Source organism: Miniopterus natalensis, chromosome 20 (genome assembly GCF_054644295.1).
Source record: "Miniopterus natalensis isolate mMinNat1 chromosome 20, mMinNat1.hap1, whole genome shotgun sequence".
Classification (NCBI taxonomy): domain Eukaryota; kingdom Metazoa; phylum Chordata; class Mammalia; order Chiroptera; family Miniopteridae; genus Miniopterus; species Miniopterus natalensis.
Genome location: NC_142100.1, coordinates 10828224 through 10846290, shown reverse-complemented (window position 1 = coordinate 10846290; position 18067 = coordinate 10828224). Strand labels below are relative to the sequence as shown.

Sequence of the window (18067 nt, the reverse complement as noted above, 5' to 3'; positions counted from 1 at the left end):
GTATCTGAATGACTGTCTTGCCCACAGACTTGCTTGATAGTTTGGAAATGGTATGGAATTCTAGGTTGGAAACAGTTTCCCCTCTGAATTTGGAAGGCACTGTTGGACTGTCTGGTGTCTGTAATTGCTGGGGGCATAGTGATTCACACCCTTTTTGTGTGACTTTATTTTGCCGGTTTGTTTTTTTTCTTCTTTTCTCCGTCACTGGAAGCTTTGAGGATATTCTCTCTATCCCTGGTGTGGTGGAATATGATGATGAAGGACCGTGTTGTGGGTCTTGCCTCATTTACTGTTCTGGGTACTCAGAGGATCCTGTCATTTTAGAGGTTTATGTCCTTCAGTTCTGGGACACTTTCTTCTATTATTTCTCTGATTTTTCTCTCCATATTTTCTTTGATCCTTTTTCATAATATCTGTTCTTGTTACATGGATATGATAGCTTCAAAGACAGACCATTACAATTTTTTAGTTTTCTGCTCTGCAGTGGAGCAGGTGTGAGTGTCAATCCTAAAATAGTGGCAAGGTCCCCTGTGTGGTGAGGACTTAGTGCTTCATCAGTGTTATAGACCCAATTAGGTCATGTCCATGGGGACTGAGGAGGGCCCAGCCCTCTGCTTACTCCCTGCTAGTTCCCACTCCCCCAGGTTCCTCGCCACCCTCAGTCTCTTGAAATGTACCACCACTCTCTTCATTCTCCTATAGAAACATGTGCTACTGCTCTTCTGAGGGATCCACAAGCTATGTGAGAATTTTGAAAATTAGTATTACTGAGACATTAAGATGAATGTGGGAAGGAAGTTTTTTTAAAAACTGAGGACTTACGTATAAGAAAATTCCTGGTGTAAAGCAGAGGCACACTCTTAAGGGTACAGGATTTTTGAATTGATACGAACACGAATCTAGGATGCTTGCACTCCTTTCAAACTGCTTTTCTCCGCAGAAACCAAAGCATCAAAGGTAGTTCTGTCCAGGTGAGTTACAGGGTGGTTTTCATGTGCTCCTTCTCCTTCCCTGTCCCTTACGTGTGTCCTGCACTGCCCACATGGACCTGTTTCCTTTCCAGTCGGGAGGATAGGGCCGTGGCCCTTGGGCCCAGGCTGCCCAGCCCCTGTTGCTGCTGCTTGTGGCTTCTCCCTTGGTCTTGTGCTGACCTCCTTGATTCTTTGAAGAAAGTGTGTTATTAGGTCTCCCTAACCTGTTTTTCTCTTACCTATTTTTTTTCTTCAATTATTTTTACTGGTCACTTTTTAAGACTGGTGCTACCTGTTCAGCAAAGCAATGCTTTTAAAGTGGTTTCTTTCTTTTTTAAAAAATTTATCTTTATTGTTGAAAGTATTACAGATATCCCCTCCCCCCCCCATTGATCCCCACCCCACTATTGTCTGTGTCCATGGGTTATACATATATGCATATAGGCTCTTTGATTAATCTCTCTCCGCCCACTCCCCCACCCCCGCCTTCCCACTGAGAGTCATCAGTCTGTTTAAAGTGGCTTCTTCTAGCCCCAGCTTGTTTGGCTCAGCTTTTAGAGTGTTGGCCCACAGATTGAAGAGTCTTGGGTTCAATTCCAGCCAAGGGCACGTACCTCGGTTGCAGGCTCAATCCCCGGGGCCTCCATCGGGGCACGTCAGGAGGCAACCAAATTGATGTCTCTCTCTCCCATCAATGTTTCTCTCTCTCTCTTCCACTGTCTCTGAAAAGCAATGGAAAAATATTCTCAGGTGAGTATTAAAAAAAAAAAATTAGAGTGGTTTATTCTATGTTAGTCTCATCTTTCTCGTGGTTCTGGTGACCTCTGGAAGATACAGTAATACCTTTTTTTTTGAGCTTTCAGATTCTCGTTTCAGGTATAAACAGTGCTTTGATCTCTCAGTTCATTTACAGATCAAAGAGAACATTTTTTAGTTAGTTTTTATTTTTAAAACTATCTGGGAAAGAATATCAAGCTAGGTAAAGGTTTCAAGTCTGACCACTTACCTAAACTGCCTTTGGTCCATCATTCTCTTGTTTTTCAAGGGTTTTTTTGGAATTGATACAAGGAATGTGCTTACAGGTACATCTCTAAAGTACCCCACAGTCTCAGAATCTATATTTGTGTTGGGTCTTGAAACCAAAAGAGACAAATAACCACCTGTAATCCTCTCACCCAGAGATTACTTCTGCCCTTCAGAGGCCCATGGCACATGATAAGGAACTGGTTGCTGAGCTGTTTTTTGACCTTTAAGTCTAAAGTGCCATCTGAAAGTGCCTTTGCTTGTGGTTGCTGTGTAACTGACACTTTTGAGCAGGTATCTCCTGCGTCTGAAGATACAGCAGGGGCATCATTAGCATTGGCTGGTATTTTAGTCATTTGGAGGAGATGGGGTGGGGAAAGGACGGGAGGGATATGTAAATAGACTGGGGAGCCTAAAGTGGACACGCCTCTCAACATTTAAGGGTTGGGCAGAGGAAGAAGAGCTTCCACTAGAGGGAGGGGAGGAAAACCGGGAAAACAGAACCCAGAGGAGATGAGAATGGAATCAAGTATCAGATGCTTCGAACAGGTTGAGGAAGATAAGTACTAAGGACTTCATTGAATTTTGCCAAAAAGATATTTGTCTCCCGAGAAGCTTTCCTGGATCTTCATCAAGCACAATTGTTATTTTTTAAAATATATCTTTATTGATTTCAGAGAGAGGAAGGGAGAGGGAGAGAGATGGAAACTTCAATGATGAGAGAGTTGTCATTGATCAGCTGCCTCCTGCACGCCCCCTGCTGGGGATTGAGCCTGCAACCCGGGCATGTGTCTTGACCGGGAATCAAGCCACGATCTCCTGGATCCTAGGCCAAGGCTCAACTGCTGAGCCACACCCAACCAGGCTAGCACAATTGTTAACCTCCTCGTACTTCATACATGCATATTAAACTTAGCACAAATATATTTGATTATAGTTCTGTTTCCCCTAAAAGAGACTTTTTAAGGGTATGGCCCTTAAGGATATGTTCTTACAGTCTTAGTCATCTTTGGTGAGACAGTATTGCATTGTGTCTTCACAATATGGACTCAAGTCAGCATCCTATGTCTCCTGTGTAATAGCTGTGTGACCTTTAGCAAGGCACTTAACATCTCTGTGCTTCAATTCCAATATCTAGAATACCTATGTTACGTGATGATAATAGTATCTACTTCAGAAAAGAATGAACATTTGTAAAGTGTAGAAAACAGTGCCTGCCTCATTGTAAATGATAAATGGTGTTTGGTAATAGTAATATTCTTAACACAGTGTCTGACATTTAACAGATATTTGAACATGACAACTCAACAACTTGTGACCAATACGATTCCTGTCATTTTACTTTACAAGCATATGTGGAATATAATCTCGGCCAGTCCATAGGGAAACTACAGAATGGAAGCAGACTGAGTTAAATGCATGAGGTTCTGTTTTAGAAAACAAATCTGCACACTTTCTGCAAAGTACTTTGTGATCTTAGTTTCTTTTCATGTAGTTGGGAAGGAGTAAACGAAATGGTAGAGAAGACTGCCCCAGAGCCAATGGGAATTTTAATGTGTAGACATAAATAGCCTTAAGTAGGTGAGTGGTGTCTGTCCCTGGAGGGAGCTGCTCTGAACCCCTGCCACTCCAGTCCTGGCCCCGAAACTAGTCAGCTTTGCTCCTCCCTGTTCTCCTGCCCTGGAGCACAGAGCCAGTGAATGCGTGAGTGAGTCCACGCACAGGCCTCTCGAGAGCAGTTCCTAGGCCTCTCGCAGCCCTTGGCTCACTCGACTGCATTCCTCACTGGTTTCCACAGCCAAATATTATGGGGACTCCTCTTCCCAGCACTGGTGTCCTGGACTGGAGAGCACAGTGTGGGTCTAGGACCCCTCACACATCAGGTGGGACCTCCAGATGTCCCTCCTGATTCCTCACCACCACACCTCAGTGTGGGTCCTGCCTGTTTCTCATCTCTGCCCCTCCTCCCAGCCTCAACGTGGCTGCTTGTTCACATCCTTAGTTTTAGGGATTCTGTTCAGCTAGTCCTCAGGCTTCTCAGAGACAGTGGTTCTCTAATTTTTTGTGGTCGTGCGAGGAGGCAGGCACAGTGTTTACCTTCTCTACCATCTTGTCCTTAAGTCCTCATCTGGCTTTTTTTACAGCTCATAAAATTTAAAGTATCTGTTCATCTCCTAGACTTTAAATTAAATCATGGTAGGTACCCATTCATTCAGCAAATCTTTGAACATTCACGCACTGTGTAAACACATATATACAGAAACTGTGCAGGGCTGTGGACGTGATGATCAAATTAAGGCACATGCTGTATTTGTCCTAAAGGAGCTCTTCTTTTTTTAAAATCCTCATTCCAGGGTATTTTTTCCATTGCTTTTCAGAGAGGGTGGAAGAGAGAGAGAGAGAAACATCAATGTGATAGAGACACATTGATTGGTTGCCTACCGCATACGCCCCAACCGGGGCCTGGGATTGAGCCTGCAGTTGAGGTACGTGCCATGCCCTTGGCTGGACTCAAACCTGGGACCCTTCAGTCTGTGGGCTGGTGCTCTAACCACTGAGCAATACCGGCCAGGGCAAGGAGCTCTTAGTCTTACGGGAGCACCAACAATTGCAAGTGCTGAGAGACTCCACAAGGAGCTGAGTATAAATGCAGCCTGTGCAGGGGGCAGGAGACCAGACTGTATAAGGAACATTTAAGCGGAGGCTTCAAGGGTGAGATGGGCGGAGGCAGTTGTAGAGTGTGTCCACCTGAGCAAGTTCTGTGTCAGTAGGAAGGTTTGCTGTGTGTCCTGTGTGGCTCTGAAGCCTGGTGAAGGAGAGGGCTGGGTGGGACGCTGTAAAGTGGACCGCAGATGCCAGGTCATGCCTGGTCTCATGTCCCTGAGGAGTTTTATTAAATACGGTGAGAAGCCATTGAGTGATTTTAACCGTGATTTAATCCAGTTGTGTTATTTGATTGATTTCTTAGCCCTAAATACTGATGTCCTTAAGTTATTTGCCAGAGTTCTTGCCTTACAAATCCACCTCTAAATATCAGTTTACATCTTAGATATCAGAAACTTAAGTTATAAAAATAAAATAATTTATACATAAAAACATTCAGCCCTGGCGGGTAGCTCAGTTGGTTAGAGCGTTGTCCGAGATGCCAAGGTTGCAGGTTCAGTCCCTTGTCAGGGCATATGCAAGACTCAATCAATTAATGCATAAATAAGTGGAATAACAAATCGATGTTTCTCTCTCTCTTTTCCTCTTCCTCTCCCTCCCTCCTCTCTTTCTCTCCTCCTCCTCCTCCCATCCTCTCTAAAATCAAATTAAAAAATTTTTTTTATATATTCAGTTAGTGTCAGAGGATAGGTTTGAAACCTTAAGTCTGAAATCCTTTTGCCTGCTGGAATCAGATTACTTGTACTCACTGGTGGGCATATCTGGAAAACGATAGTCTGAATGTTCATTTACTTTGTACACAATTTTCACAGGAATTTGTCTTTTTCCATTTGTTCCATTTTTTAAAAAATGACCTTTTTATGGTTCTTAGTTCATTAAAGGCAGTAGTGGGGTGTTTCTTTTAATGGGAAATGCTTTCTTTGTTGCACAATGAAATTCTTTCTTGTAATTGTAATCATGAGCAGCATCTTGCATTTGAGTTAGTCCATTCAATAAATATTTGAATATTTACTATGTGCCAAGCACTTTTCTAGAGTCTTGAGATACATTGTGAACTAAACAAAGAGCTCCACCTTTGAGGAGTTTGCATTCCAGTGGGAGGAAGTAGGGGACAAGTAATAAACATAAGTAGTATCCTTATTATTACTACTGATATAATTAGTATGTTAGAGGGTAGTATGAGCTATGAAATAAAGAGTAGAACAATTAATGCAGTGTCTGGGAGGTTGCAGTTTTAAACAGGGTGGTCAGGGTAGCATTGCTGATAAGGTATGATTTGAGCAAAGTCTGGGAACCTTGTGCAGATACCTGGGAAGAGCATGCAGGTAGAAGGAACAGCCAGTACAAAGAAAGGCTGCAGGGCCAGAGGGGACCAGGCCTGTCTGAGGAACAGTGGCGAGGCCAGTGTGTCCAGAGGATGGAAATGGAGTTCCTCAGCTTTCTAGGAATGGGTTTCTCCTCAGTCATTTTTAAGAAGTTCATCAGCCAAAACAAATGAACAGTTAGGCCAAGAATTTCCATCCTATGAATGTTCTGCAGATGGTAATCCACAAACACTCAGACTCCTGCCTTAACTTGAAGTAGGTCATTTCAAATAGCAGAAATTTCTTAAATCCATGCCATGAGGCAGCTAAACAAAAATCTCTTTTTCTGTAAATAAAAAAAACTGATACTGGATGACATGCTTAGAAGATCTAGCATTTATGAAAACTGAAAGTTTTGCTGTTCTGATTTATAAACCTCCCAGTTAAAAGCGGAAAGGTTTTGTGCTGGAGTGGAGGGTGGCCATGGTGCCACATGCACTTGTTCTAAGAGGAGCGGTAGCGAGGGCGGGGGGGATAGGGCTCAGTCAGGGGAAGCTGCTCTTTAAGAGCAGACTTCGTTGCCTCCCTTATTTCTTACAAGCTCAGTAGCCCTAAATCCTTTTAGTGTTTCTGTCTGATGGTCTGCATTTTCTGTTCTATGACTCAGGGAAATTTTGCATGTTTCTGAACTTGCCAGCCTCAACCAGGTGCACTGCTTTCATAAGGCCCTGTTCTGTGACTGATGCAGTAGGCTATTCCCAGACTCACGTGCATGTCAAGTGTACTGTGTTGGTCTGTATCTTCAGTGTCATCTTTGTGGCAGATGCACAGTACTCTGTAAAGAACAGACTCCACTTATCTAGGGAGATCACTGGAGCTATTCCAACCGTACTTGCCTGTAACTAATCTTTCACATGTTGTTTCTGAATTTTATTGGAGTCCTACCTGTGAATTGCTGTTCATTGCTTCTCATGTGTTTTCCCATGAGGTTGTAGCTGAGGTAAGATCACTCCAGAACATGCTGAAAAGCCACGGGTCTTTGACTTGGTTCTCACAGCAAAAAGGGAAGGTGGTAAGAGTTCATGTAACTGCGAGTTAGGAGGACCATGAAAAATTTGCCAGGTCTTTTTTCTTTTTCCTCCAGGTAGGACTGCATGTGAATCACCTCAGAATTACATAGTGTACCCTCTTCTTTAAGGGAAGCCCAATCCCATTGCTGTTCTTACCGGGAAGGTCAGAGCCTAGCATCTAGTAGACGTTTAATAGCTGTTGGATGACAAAATTAAAAAAGAATTTGCACTAAATAAAAGCAAGCTTATTCTTAAATCCCTCTTTTTTGGGTGTTCTGATAACTGAGTTTGAAAGATAAATAACCTAAGATGGGTGTCTGTTCACTTATTTTGTATCTGTTATATCTTTAAGATACTGTGTGCTTGAACATGAACTGGAAAGTTATCAATAAATTGGACTTGAGTGATTTTTTTGTTTATCTTGATGTTGCAGGACATTTTATTTACTTTCCTCTTGGTTAACTCTAAGAATAGTTGTACAACAGATTTACTTTATGTGTTTCTTATATTCTGTCCTTGGTTTTGCTGGTGATGGGGTTTGGATTACAAGGCCACGATGCATAGACCTCTAGACCTCTGAGGTGTTTCACTCGGTATTGACACTTAATCACCATTATTCAGCTGTACTTGGGGTTTTTAATCATAACATTTGCCACACGTCATGTTGTCAAAATGTACCTTTTTTTCTCATTGTCAAACTCAGTACTGTTTACGTCAGAAATCTTCAAGAAAGTGAAGGGGGGAAATTAGGTGAGAGATTCTTACTAAACATTTGTACTGTTATCTTTCCCTTGTTTACGGCTTGTCAGATTTCCCCTCGTAGAGAGCGCCTTTATAGTGATGACATCTTCTCGGATAGCCCACACCTGAGGAATGTGCATTTGTGCACAGTACAGTGTGTGTATTCTGTTGGCATGAAAAGCAAGCAATTGAAGGTATTGCCACAGGTAACTCACACTATTAATAGGAGGAACTTAGTTTTTAAGGGCTCACTGGAAGATTTCTCTAATCTCATGTTTAATGAATAGCCCATGTCATTTGTGATGAAATTGTGTGATCATACTTCTGGATACATGGATACATGAATATATATATAGTATTTTTCAAGTCTTCTTTCTTAGCCACATGTGTCATTATTTTCAGGATATACCTTCTCAGAAGTTTCATAGGAGGGAAAGCAGTGACAAGGAAGTTCTCATTGTTTGCACAGTAAAATCATCAACTTCTGTTACCAACTTCTAATTCAAATCAGATTTTAATTTGGATGTTCCATTTAATTTGGATGTTCCATTCCTTCTTGAAACAGTTTTGTTTTCCCATACATGATGCGTTACTTTGGTTTTATAATTAAAAATAACTAATAAAAGCAGCATCTGAACCCTTGAGCCTGGAATGAGAAATGGAAAATTTGTTCTGTACTCTGCTGGGAAAGGCTACAGTCTCCATGATAGAACTGAATTGATCAACTGCCTGAGTAAAATAGTTTATTTCTTGTCAGCGTGAGTGTTGGGTGCTCTTTTGTAGTACCTTATACTGGGTGTCTTTTCCTCCTTCCCTTCCTCCATAGTTGCTAAAAACAGATATGTTGGAATTAGTCCAGATGCCACCATAAGAGGATTTGATTTCTTCCAAGTCAGAGGATGACTGTCTTTTCCCTTAGAAAATGAAGTTAACCCTTTTCTGTGTGGAGGCTAGAGAAATAAGCCAGTCTTTATTCCTGTCACTGTTCTGTTTTTTAAAATAGACGTGGGAGGGGGCAGCTTTTAAAACAAATGTACCACCTTCTTAAGCTAGTCATTTTTGCCTTTTACTTTCAGGCATAAATGCCATTATTGGCACTTTTTTCTCTGTGTCGACTTTGCATCTGCCCACATACCAAAGGGAATTTTTCTGAGCTCCTTCTGGCCTGTCAGTTATTTGAGCTGAAGACTACACACTGGAAGCAGGGGGTGGGGTGGGGGGAGATGCTCAGCCAGAGGGAGAGAGAGACAGATCAGCACGAGGGACTCAAGCTGGGAGGCTTCACTCTGCTTAAATGGAAAAAGCCGTTCAGAGTTTACCATCTTGGCCTGCACCAAGATAGCAGGAAAGTAAGAGCTGCTGGCCGCCTTTGATATGTGAAATCCCCAAGTCCTCTAGTTTGTATAAATAGCATTTCGTTCACAGGCCAGCCCCTTTCCTCTTGTCCTTTCTTCTTGTTTCTTAATAGGTTCTTTCCCTAGAACATTTGCCTTGGCCTTTCCCCTTTTCCATCCACCAGATACATTCTGTTTCCTGCCAAGCTGACAGGTCTCAAAGTATGTGTCCTCTCTCACGTGAAGACTTAGGTCTTCAAAAATATGTCGGTGAGGTTGCTGTCACTTTTCACAGCTTTTACCAAGTATCTGACCGACTTTGTTGAGCTGTATTGGCTTTGAAGGATTCCTCAGTGCTTAGCAGTAACTCAAATGGTGATCACATAGAGAAATTCATGTGAACTAGTTGATGCACGTTAGGAATTCACAGTGAGCTCGGAAGCTCTTTAGCAATAACTGCATATTGTTTAGGGTAGAATGCTAAAACAGATTTTTTTTTCCCCTGAAGCAGAACTCTAGGAGGAACAAGGTACAGTTTATCCTCAGATGCCACCAGGGTGTACGTGTGAGATTGTATTTTATGAGGCACACTTTAGACTGAAGAAATGAGGATGTCCTGTTAGAAGCAGATTGGCTGTATCATCAGATAGAATGTGGGCACACTGAGTTACTTCTCATCCAGTTCCTAAATCAGAGGACCCAAGACATTTTAGTAATAACTTGTCAGGAGCCGTTAGCCATATTTAATTCCTTTAAATTATGTAGGTGAAGTGGACTGTCAGAACAGTTGACTCCGTAAAGAAAAAATGAAAAAGGCTTAGTAGTCAGGTGTAGACACCAAGAACTGACCATCTATCAGAAATAGAATCCAGCAAAAATGACCTTGCATATTTTCCAGGAGAAAAATGGTAAGACGGAGCTAGGGTTCTAGTAGGTTAGTCGTGCTGGGAAGTAGTAACAATAGTACTTGTCACCAGAAGAAGATGGCGTTTCAGCTTCTGAATTTAGGTGACCCCTGTGATTACATCAGCAGGGTGCCTGGTCATGTAGCAGCTATTAAGCATTACACAGAACTATTTTAAATAAATCTGCTTTCCAGAATGTTGGAGCTTCCTTTTTTGATAGTTTTGCACTGCAAATTAAACATGGAAAGCTGAGAGACTAATCCTTGCAGGATGCTTTTAGGTGATATTAGTGTGGTTAAGAGCATGGACTAGGGAGGCAGACCACCTTGGTATGAATTCTGACACCCAGCCTTTCTATGCCTCAGTGTTCTCATCTCTGAATAGGGTGATAACAGTACTTCATAAGTTTATGGAGATTATGAGTTAATACTTATAAGTAATGCATGGCACATGGTAAGTACTATGTAAGAGTTTGTAAATAAAACTGGTTTAGTAGCTAAATTGAGCATTTAATTCTGAAGATGTCTGTATTCAGAACTTAATAAACATTACTTTCCTCTATACTTTATTTTCATATTTCTCAATACATGGCATTTTTTACATGGGTGTCATTTGTTCAGACAATGGGTTTAAAGAAGGATATTTAAGGAAAGAGCGTAAGCATATGTGCTTTTCATTGTGTACTTTAAAAAAATCTCTCCAAACTGATGGGTTGTCCTGTATGTGGTAGAAGTAACCACCCTTCTACCATCACTTCTCCAATCGAGAGCATAGACTTCAGAGTAGGAAATGAGTTCACATAAATGAAAATGTCATGGAAATGTTTTAATGCTGGTCAACTCCTGACTTGGTGGTAGCAAACTGAGAGCTGTTAGGCTGTAATAAACGATGTGTACACGTACAGGGAGAGAAGATGACATAAATGTAGGCTGCCTCGTGTGTACCCTACATTTAGCAAAAGAGTTGGATTGTAGAAAATTTGTTTGATTTCACTTAGGTGTTTCCCGTTTGCCCCATCATAGAGTCCCCTGAAGGCCCTGGCCCGTGTGGCTCAGATGGTTGGGCGGCGCCCAGTGCACTGAAAGGTTGCAGGTTCCGTTCCCAGTCAGGGCACAGTCCCAGTAGGGGGTGTGCAGGAGGCAGCTGATGGATGTTTGCTCTCACAGCGATGTTTCTCTCTCTCTCTCTCTCTGATTTTGAGTAAAAAAAAAAATCTTAAGAAATAACCCCGAAGATTCTGGAGATTCTGGTTCAGTAATTTGGGATTGGAGCCAGGGAACACACACAAAGATTGGAGTCTCTAAAATTAACTATTTTTAAGAACATGTATGTACTTTTAACAAGCATCTCAGATGATGATGATGATTATTATTATTTTAAATATATCTTTATTGATTTCAGAGAGAGGAAAGGAGAGAGAGTCATTGGGGATCGAGCCTGCAACCCAGGCATGTGCCTTGACTAGGAATCGAACCCTGATCACCTAGATCCTAGGTCAACGCTCAACCGCTGAGCCATGCGCTCCTGGGTTCAGATGATTATTAAGAGAAGTCATGATTTACTGAAGTAATTCAGCTGTCTTCTCTGAGCCTTGCCGTTCCCATCAACAGAATCAAAGATCTGACTAGAGGACAGTCTGCATCCTAAGTCACTTCTGTGATTTTGTGATTCCCATTTTCTAATGATTTATGATATCAAAGAAGAATTCCATTATGTGGTAGAATATGGGGTGAGGAACTGAGCCTTCTACTTATCAGAAAAATTAAATCAGCAAACTTTAAAAAATGTTTTAATGAAAAAGCTTTCTAATAAAACAGTAAACTTAATTACTAGTAATTCCATTGCTTTCTAAATATTGACAATGAAAGATAAACACACTAAACTCTGGTAATACATATTGTCTTATTGTGTGTGTGCACACATACTATTTAAAATATTGCTATTTTAGAATTAATGGTCCTTAGATTTAGCAAGCTTACTAAACTTTTTAAAACTTCTCTTTATCATTCTCATTGTAATCCATGATAATTCTCTTACTTTGGCAGTTATCTCACCAAATGAACATAATTGGTAATTTGTCATACAGTTTTGCTTGATAATACCTTTCCCATTTGTCACAGTGTGCTTAGCTAGAGAGGCATGTCTCACTGCCTGTGAGGACACAGTTGTCTAGCAACAAGAATGCCTCACAATCCACAAATGAGTATTGATTGCTCTGTTCTCAACTCAGTGATTTTATTTTATTTTTTAGCTGTTAGGAAATGGGTAATTGGGAGCTATTAGCACACTTACCTGTGTGTTGTTTTATTTCGAGTCTTCCCAAGCCTTTTTCATGGGAAAATAAAAGTATTTCTTAGACTCTACAAAATGATGGCTAGTAATTGACATGAGTCATTGGGGTTTTTCAGGGGGGCGTGGGGAGCCTTTAGAAACAGAAGCAGGATGGCAACATGGAGTACCAAAGTCATAATTTCACGGTGACTTTCTTTTAGATGAATTTAATTCTTTAAGTTTTGGTTGCTCATTAATTAATGAATTTCGGTTCAGCAGGGAGTACCTTTAGAAGAACACCTTTAGGGTGTATAGCTTATAAAACTGTTTAATGTTTGTGCTGTTTTGAATGCTACACTTTACAGATCTAATTGTGGTCCATGGTGTTTAATATATTTTAGAAACTCGATGGCTTCTACAGGGAGCCAGGCCTCTGATACAGACAACATTTTTGGATTCCTCAGTGACGGCGCACCCCCCACCAAAAAGCCCAGGTAAACAGGGGAAGGGAATCTGAGGAGCATAGTCCATTATCAGTAATGGTAGTTAATGAAAAGTAATGAACTTGCTCTAAATCCCAGTTAATTTCATTAATTAATACTGACCTTTACGTAAAATCAAATTTCTTTTTTGGATCTAACATTTATTTTTTAATCAAGGTCATAAATGTACATAATTTTAGAAGTTAGTACTTCAAGGCTCATAATGCCTGGCTCCTTCCCACTTAGTCACTCAGCTTTTTTGTATGTGTCTCTAATATTTGCATCCATATTTTTCAATACTGTATGCACTGCTATATTTGAGTGTTTTGATTTTATCTCTTTCCAATTATGGAAGATGAGGATTAGGTTTGTTCTCACAGATCTTCTCCCACATTGTACACACGCACCCCCCCATGTACCCTCCCCTCAGCCCCCCATTGTACGTATTTTATATCACACTTTTGGGGGTTAAATCACTTTTTAATACTTACATTATATGATATATAAACAGTATTCATAGTTGAGCCTAATGTATTATGATTATATTTGTTTATCTCTCCAAGTTATTAAAGATTTTCTCTCTTTTTCTGTTCACGTTGTTTTCTGTGCACCTATCATTTTATCTTCAAACTCTGACAGGAGAGTCAGTCTCCTAGCCATAGTGACACATCAGTAATGCCCCATTACATTTGCTTCGTGGATCCTTCCTCTGGACTGCCCTCCGCTCTGGACAGTGGCTTTCTTTTTTTTTTCTTAATATATTTTTATTGATTTCAGAGAGAGGAAAGGAGAGGGGGAGAGAGAGACAGAAACATCAATGATGAGAGAGTCATTGATCGAGCCCGCAACCTGGACATGTGCCCTGACCGGGAATCAAACCCTGATTGCCTGGATCCCAGGTTGACGCTCAACCGCTGAGCCACGCCCGGCCGGGCTGGACAGTGGCTTTCTACGCTGCCCCATTGCTAACTTTGCCGGTTTCCTCTCCCGTCTCTTGGGAATTCCTCTCTCTCCTGTATTGGACCCTGTTTCCTGGGTCGCATGTCTTTTTCTTTGGTGCACGCCTTCATTTTGCTGAACAATGTCCTCGGCTTCCTCAGGATGCAGAGGAGAAAAGTTTTGGGAGACGTTTGAAAATGTCTGTATATACGCTTATATTTACTTGATGATTTGGCCGAGTGCAGAGTGTTAGGTAGGAAATCGTCTTTCTCAGAGTTATGAAGTCATTGCTCATCCTCTGCTGACACTTAAGTGTTCTGCCAAAAAAGCCACTCCGTTCCGGTTCCCAGTCATGTGTATTACATGACCTCTTTTTTTCATTAAAAGCTTGTAAGGATAGGGGTTTTATTCTCAGCAACCTGAAGTTTCACAGTGATTTATCTTCATGTGAATCTAGATATCGGGTGATCTGTCAAGCTGGCTACTAATAATTTCACTTTGGAGAAATGCTCTTGTTACTTATTTGATAATTTTATCTTTTGTGTATTGGTAGAACTCTTGGTATTCTGGTGTTGGACTTTCTATATATTTTGCTGTTGTGTGTATTTTTATAATTCTACTTTCTCAGAGATTTTTTTTTTTGGTTTTATCTTCTAACTTTATGATTTTTATTTCTGTTCTATTTTTAATTTCCAAGAAGTCTTTTTGTCTGCCCATCCCTTTTTATAGCATTCTGTTCCTGTTTTATAGATGCCATTTAAAAAAAAAATCTCTATGAAGATGTCATTGTTTTCTTTTCAGTTTTTCTTCTCTTTACTGTCTCTTTTTACTCCAAGTTCCATTCTATCTGCTAGTTTTGCTTTGGTGAAATGCCTATGTTGGGGGCTCTGCCCAAATATAAGGTGACCCGAATTTGTCTGCTTATATTTAAGAGAAAACCCTAAGAAGCCAGCTGGAGGGTCTGTGTGTGCACAAGGGCCGTGGTCACTGATGCGCTCCACTGTGGGTATCAAGTGTGGGCCAGGCTCTACAGCTGAGAAGCTCCCCCTGTCAGCAGCTGGGGGGGGCTTTTCTCCCATGCTGGCCATTTTCCCCGAAAGGGAATCCCCATTTCCTGATTGAATGGGGAACAGGGTACAGGTATCAGGCTCATTGCCAATGTGTGGGAGTCTTCTGGGGGCAGGGAGCAGAGGAGAATATTATTTCATATACAGATCTTTACTTAATCCACCCCCCCCCCCCCCACAAGCTGTGCAGTGTTCTCAAATTCAGAGTCCTCTGCTTCGACCTTTCTGGAAGGCAAGCCTCCAGGCTCAGAATTCTGCTTTCAGTGAATTTGCCTATTTTCGCTCCTCCAGCCCTCCACCTTCAAATGGACCTGACCAGTCCCAGGGCTCTGCAGAGGGACTCACTTTTACCTTCTAAAACTGTGGGTCTCTGCTGCCTGCGGTCTGCTTTCCCTACGCTACTTTTTATGAATGTACGTCTTCTACAAAAAACTACTATTATTTAGTGGTTTTAGGAAGAACCAGGAATGAAAAACAACTGTTAATTTTTTTTTTTTTAACCGAAAGTCTTAAATTAGGAAAACTTACACCTCAAATCTATAATGTATGTGGTAAAAAAAATTCAAATAGTACAGCACAATTAAGTGAAAAGTAAAAATCCTTTTCTCCGGTCCCCAGAGTTAACCATTATTTCCAGTTCTTGTGAATCCTTCTAGAAATTTTCTGAGTTTATATTTGCGTGCCTCACTGTCTTGATTGCCTTGAACTGAAAATCATTTTTGATCATTTGTTTCTAATGTCTGCTATTGTCTTTTCCAGTTGACTAAACTTTCGAGGTTAGGAGCTCCATTTTGTTTATAAATACATCACTAGTGCCTGCTGTAGTGCCTGGGACTTTATGAACTTTTCATATTTGTTGAAGGACTGAATGCATGAGCTGGGCACAGGGAAGGTGATCTAGAGGGTTCCCAGAGCTTAAAGTATTGCACTTCCTTGGGTTGTGCCCAAATGCTGATCCCGTTTCTCTTTATTGTATTACTTGGACAAAAGGTTGAGAAAGACAGTTTCTTGGGGGAAAAACATGCCATCAGCAAAAATTAAAGTGGAAAAATATATTTCAAATCAATTTTATTGTAGTCTCCAGAATGAAAGGGGGTGGGGGACAAGACACAAAAAGCTTGTGCTCCTCTGTCTCACATAGAAACTTCAGGACAGAACTCTGTCCTTATACTGGTAAGAAAGGAATGGCTTTCCCTTTTTGTCATATCCATCCGTTTGTTTATTTGGGTTCTTGGGCTTCTCCTGTGTTTTCAGAATTCTGTTGGCCATGTTTTCTTTTTGGCCTGAGGATATCTAGAACAAACTGAAGACAAACTTGTTCCCATGTTTGACTATGTATCTCCCACTCAGTTTTAGTCATGCTCAGTTTTATCTTAGTAATATTCACAAAATTTGGGCTTAAATTTTTATTGGCCGCCTTTCATCTCCTGTTTTGTTTCTCAACAATAGCAGTTTAGTTTGGAGTTCTGTTCCTTCGGGAACTGAAATGAAACACGTTCTTTGACATGTAATGAAGTGCAGTTTATCTATTTTCTTTGTACTCCTAAAGTTAAAATAAAACTTAGCAGAACTCAGCTGAGCTGTAATATAATCAGAACTTTTCTTACTATTAGTGGGTTTTCTTAGATTGAGAGGGCATCAATTTTAAGGCTGTTTTTTAGGATTCCTGAAGTGGGTTTATGACTTTTCCAGCAAGCACTGGCACACTAGGGCTGCAAACCATGGTTTTGGACAGTCTTTCCATGCACCCCGTATCTGTCAACTGTTCTTTGTTGAACTTTTTTAGGAAACTGCTTCCAAGCTTGAAAAGTAAGAAGCCTCGGGAACTTGTGCTGGTGATTGGAACAGGCATTAGCGCTGCAGTCGCCCCCCAGGTTCCAGCGCTGAAGTCCTGGAAGGGGCTGATTCAGGCCCTGCTGGATGCCGCCAATGACTTTGATCTTCTAGAAGAAGATGAGAGCAAAAAGTTTCAGAAATGCCTCCGAGAAGACAAGAACCTTGTCCATGTCGCTCATGACCTTATTTTGAAACTCTCCCCTGTGAGTACCTGGCTGCTGGAAGTTTCCCACAGCCACCCCTTGCGCGCTGCGCGTAACCAGGATCTTCCTTCCAGCTTGTAGCTTTGCGTAGCATTTGCCTGTCCTGCAGAATGTCTGGTTATGGACCTTAGTCAGGGTGGTCATCTCTGCACCCCATTTCAGTGTGTGTGATGATGGTGAGGAGGGTGATGATGATGATGTTGTTGTTGAGGCCTTTATGAGTACAAAACTGAGACCACTGTTCCATTGCTGCTGTATTTTGAATTTACTTTTCTGCACTCACCACTGTAAAAGCTGTGTTCACTGGTATCCATGCCTTTTAGGGAACTTCAGAAAGATTCGAGATAATTCTTATCTTTTCATGCATGAAGCAACACAAGTTTTTAATGTTCTTTTAAAGGCAATCACTCAAAATATTTATAAGGAATTTTGTCTTGCGTTATCAAACTGAGTTGGATACCAGTTTCCTAATGGCTGTAGAGCCTCCTTGTCTTGTTTTGGCTTAAAAATGTCTTAAAAATCAGGATTTACCTAAGAAATACTTGGAAATGATAAAGTAGCCAAAGCATGTTCTCAGTCTTAAGTCAAGGGCACCTCAGTGTTTATTCCTCCTTCCTCCCCAGCCCCAAGGCCTATAGGAAAGAAGTGTCATTAAGAGTTAGCATGCCCAGCCAGTGTGGTTGAACATCGATCTATGATCCAGGAGATCGCGGTTCGATTCCCAGTCAGGGCACATGGCCCGGTTGCAGGCGTGGTCCCCAGTGAGGAGCATGCAGGAAGCAGCTGATCAATGACTGTCTCATCATTGATGTTTCTCTCTCTCTCCATGGTTGTGCCTTTGAGGAGCAGGGAAAGAAAATTACTCTGACCTTTCAAAGAGATGTTATCCTATGGGCATAAGAACAATGGACAAAGTAAGGTAGATTGACCTTTGCTAAGGAAAACATAGGCCTGGGATTTGATTACTGCTGTTACCTGCCCAGCTAGGGATTTGTGGTCAGATCATTATGTGTGGTTACTTTTGATCACGGAGTTTATCAAGCCTGCCCTGTGGCCCCCTGAGCTTGTCAAGTTTATTGCACCACCCATTTTCCTTCACGCTAGGCACCAGCAGTTTTATGCCCCATTGCCTTTGTATCACCAATGCGAATATAAACAGTTTAGACCATATAGCACCTTAATATGACTATGAAAATATGTTTGGCTTTGCAGACGCCTTAAGAATCTCAGGAATCCAGGGGGGGTCTGTGGGCTTTG

At 41.4% G+C, this 18067-nt stretch overlaps 1 protein-coding gene across 6 annotated transcripts in view; it reads left to right on the top strand.

The window, feature by feature from the left end:
• The window catches only part of SIRAL1 (SIR2 antiphage like 1), a 36461-nt gene that overhangs the window by 5557 nt on the left and 12837 nt on the right, over positions 1–18067 (top strand). For 3 of the 6 annotated variants that reach the window (XM_016204442.2, XM_016204441.2, XM_016204438.2), the window contains exons 1-2: positions 12671–12777; positions 16558–16810. In XM_016204442.2, the coding sequence (XP_016059928.1) occupies positions 12692–12777; positions 16558–16810 (339 nt within the window). In that variant the 5' untranslated portion in view covers positions 12671–12691. Of the gene's footprint in view, positions 1–12663; positions 12778–16557; positions 16811–18067 lie in introns of those variants that run through there. The other 3 variants (XM_016204437.2, XM_016204439.2, XM_087828528.1) reach the window with 3 other exon arrangements.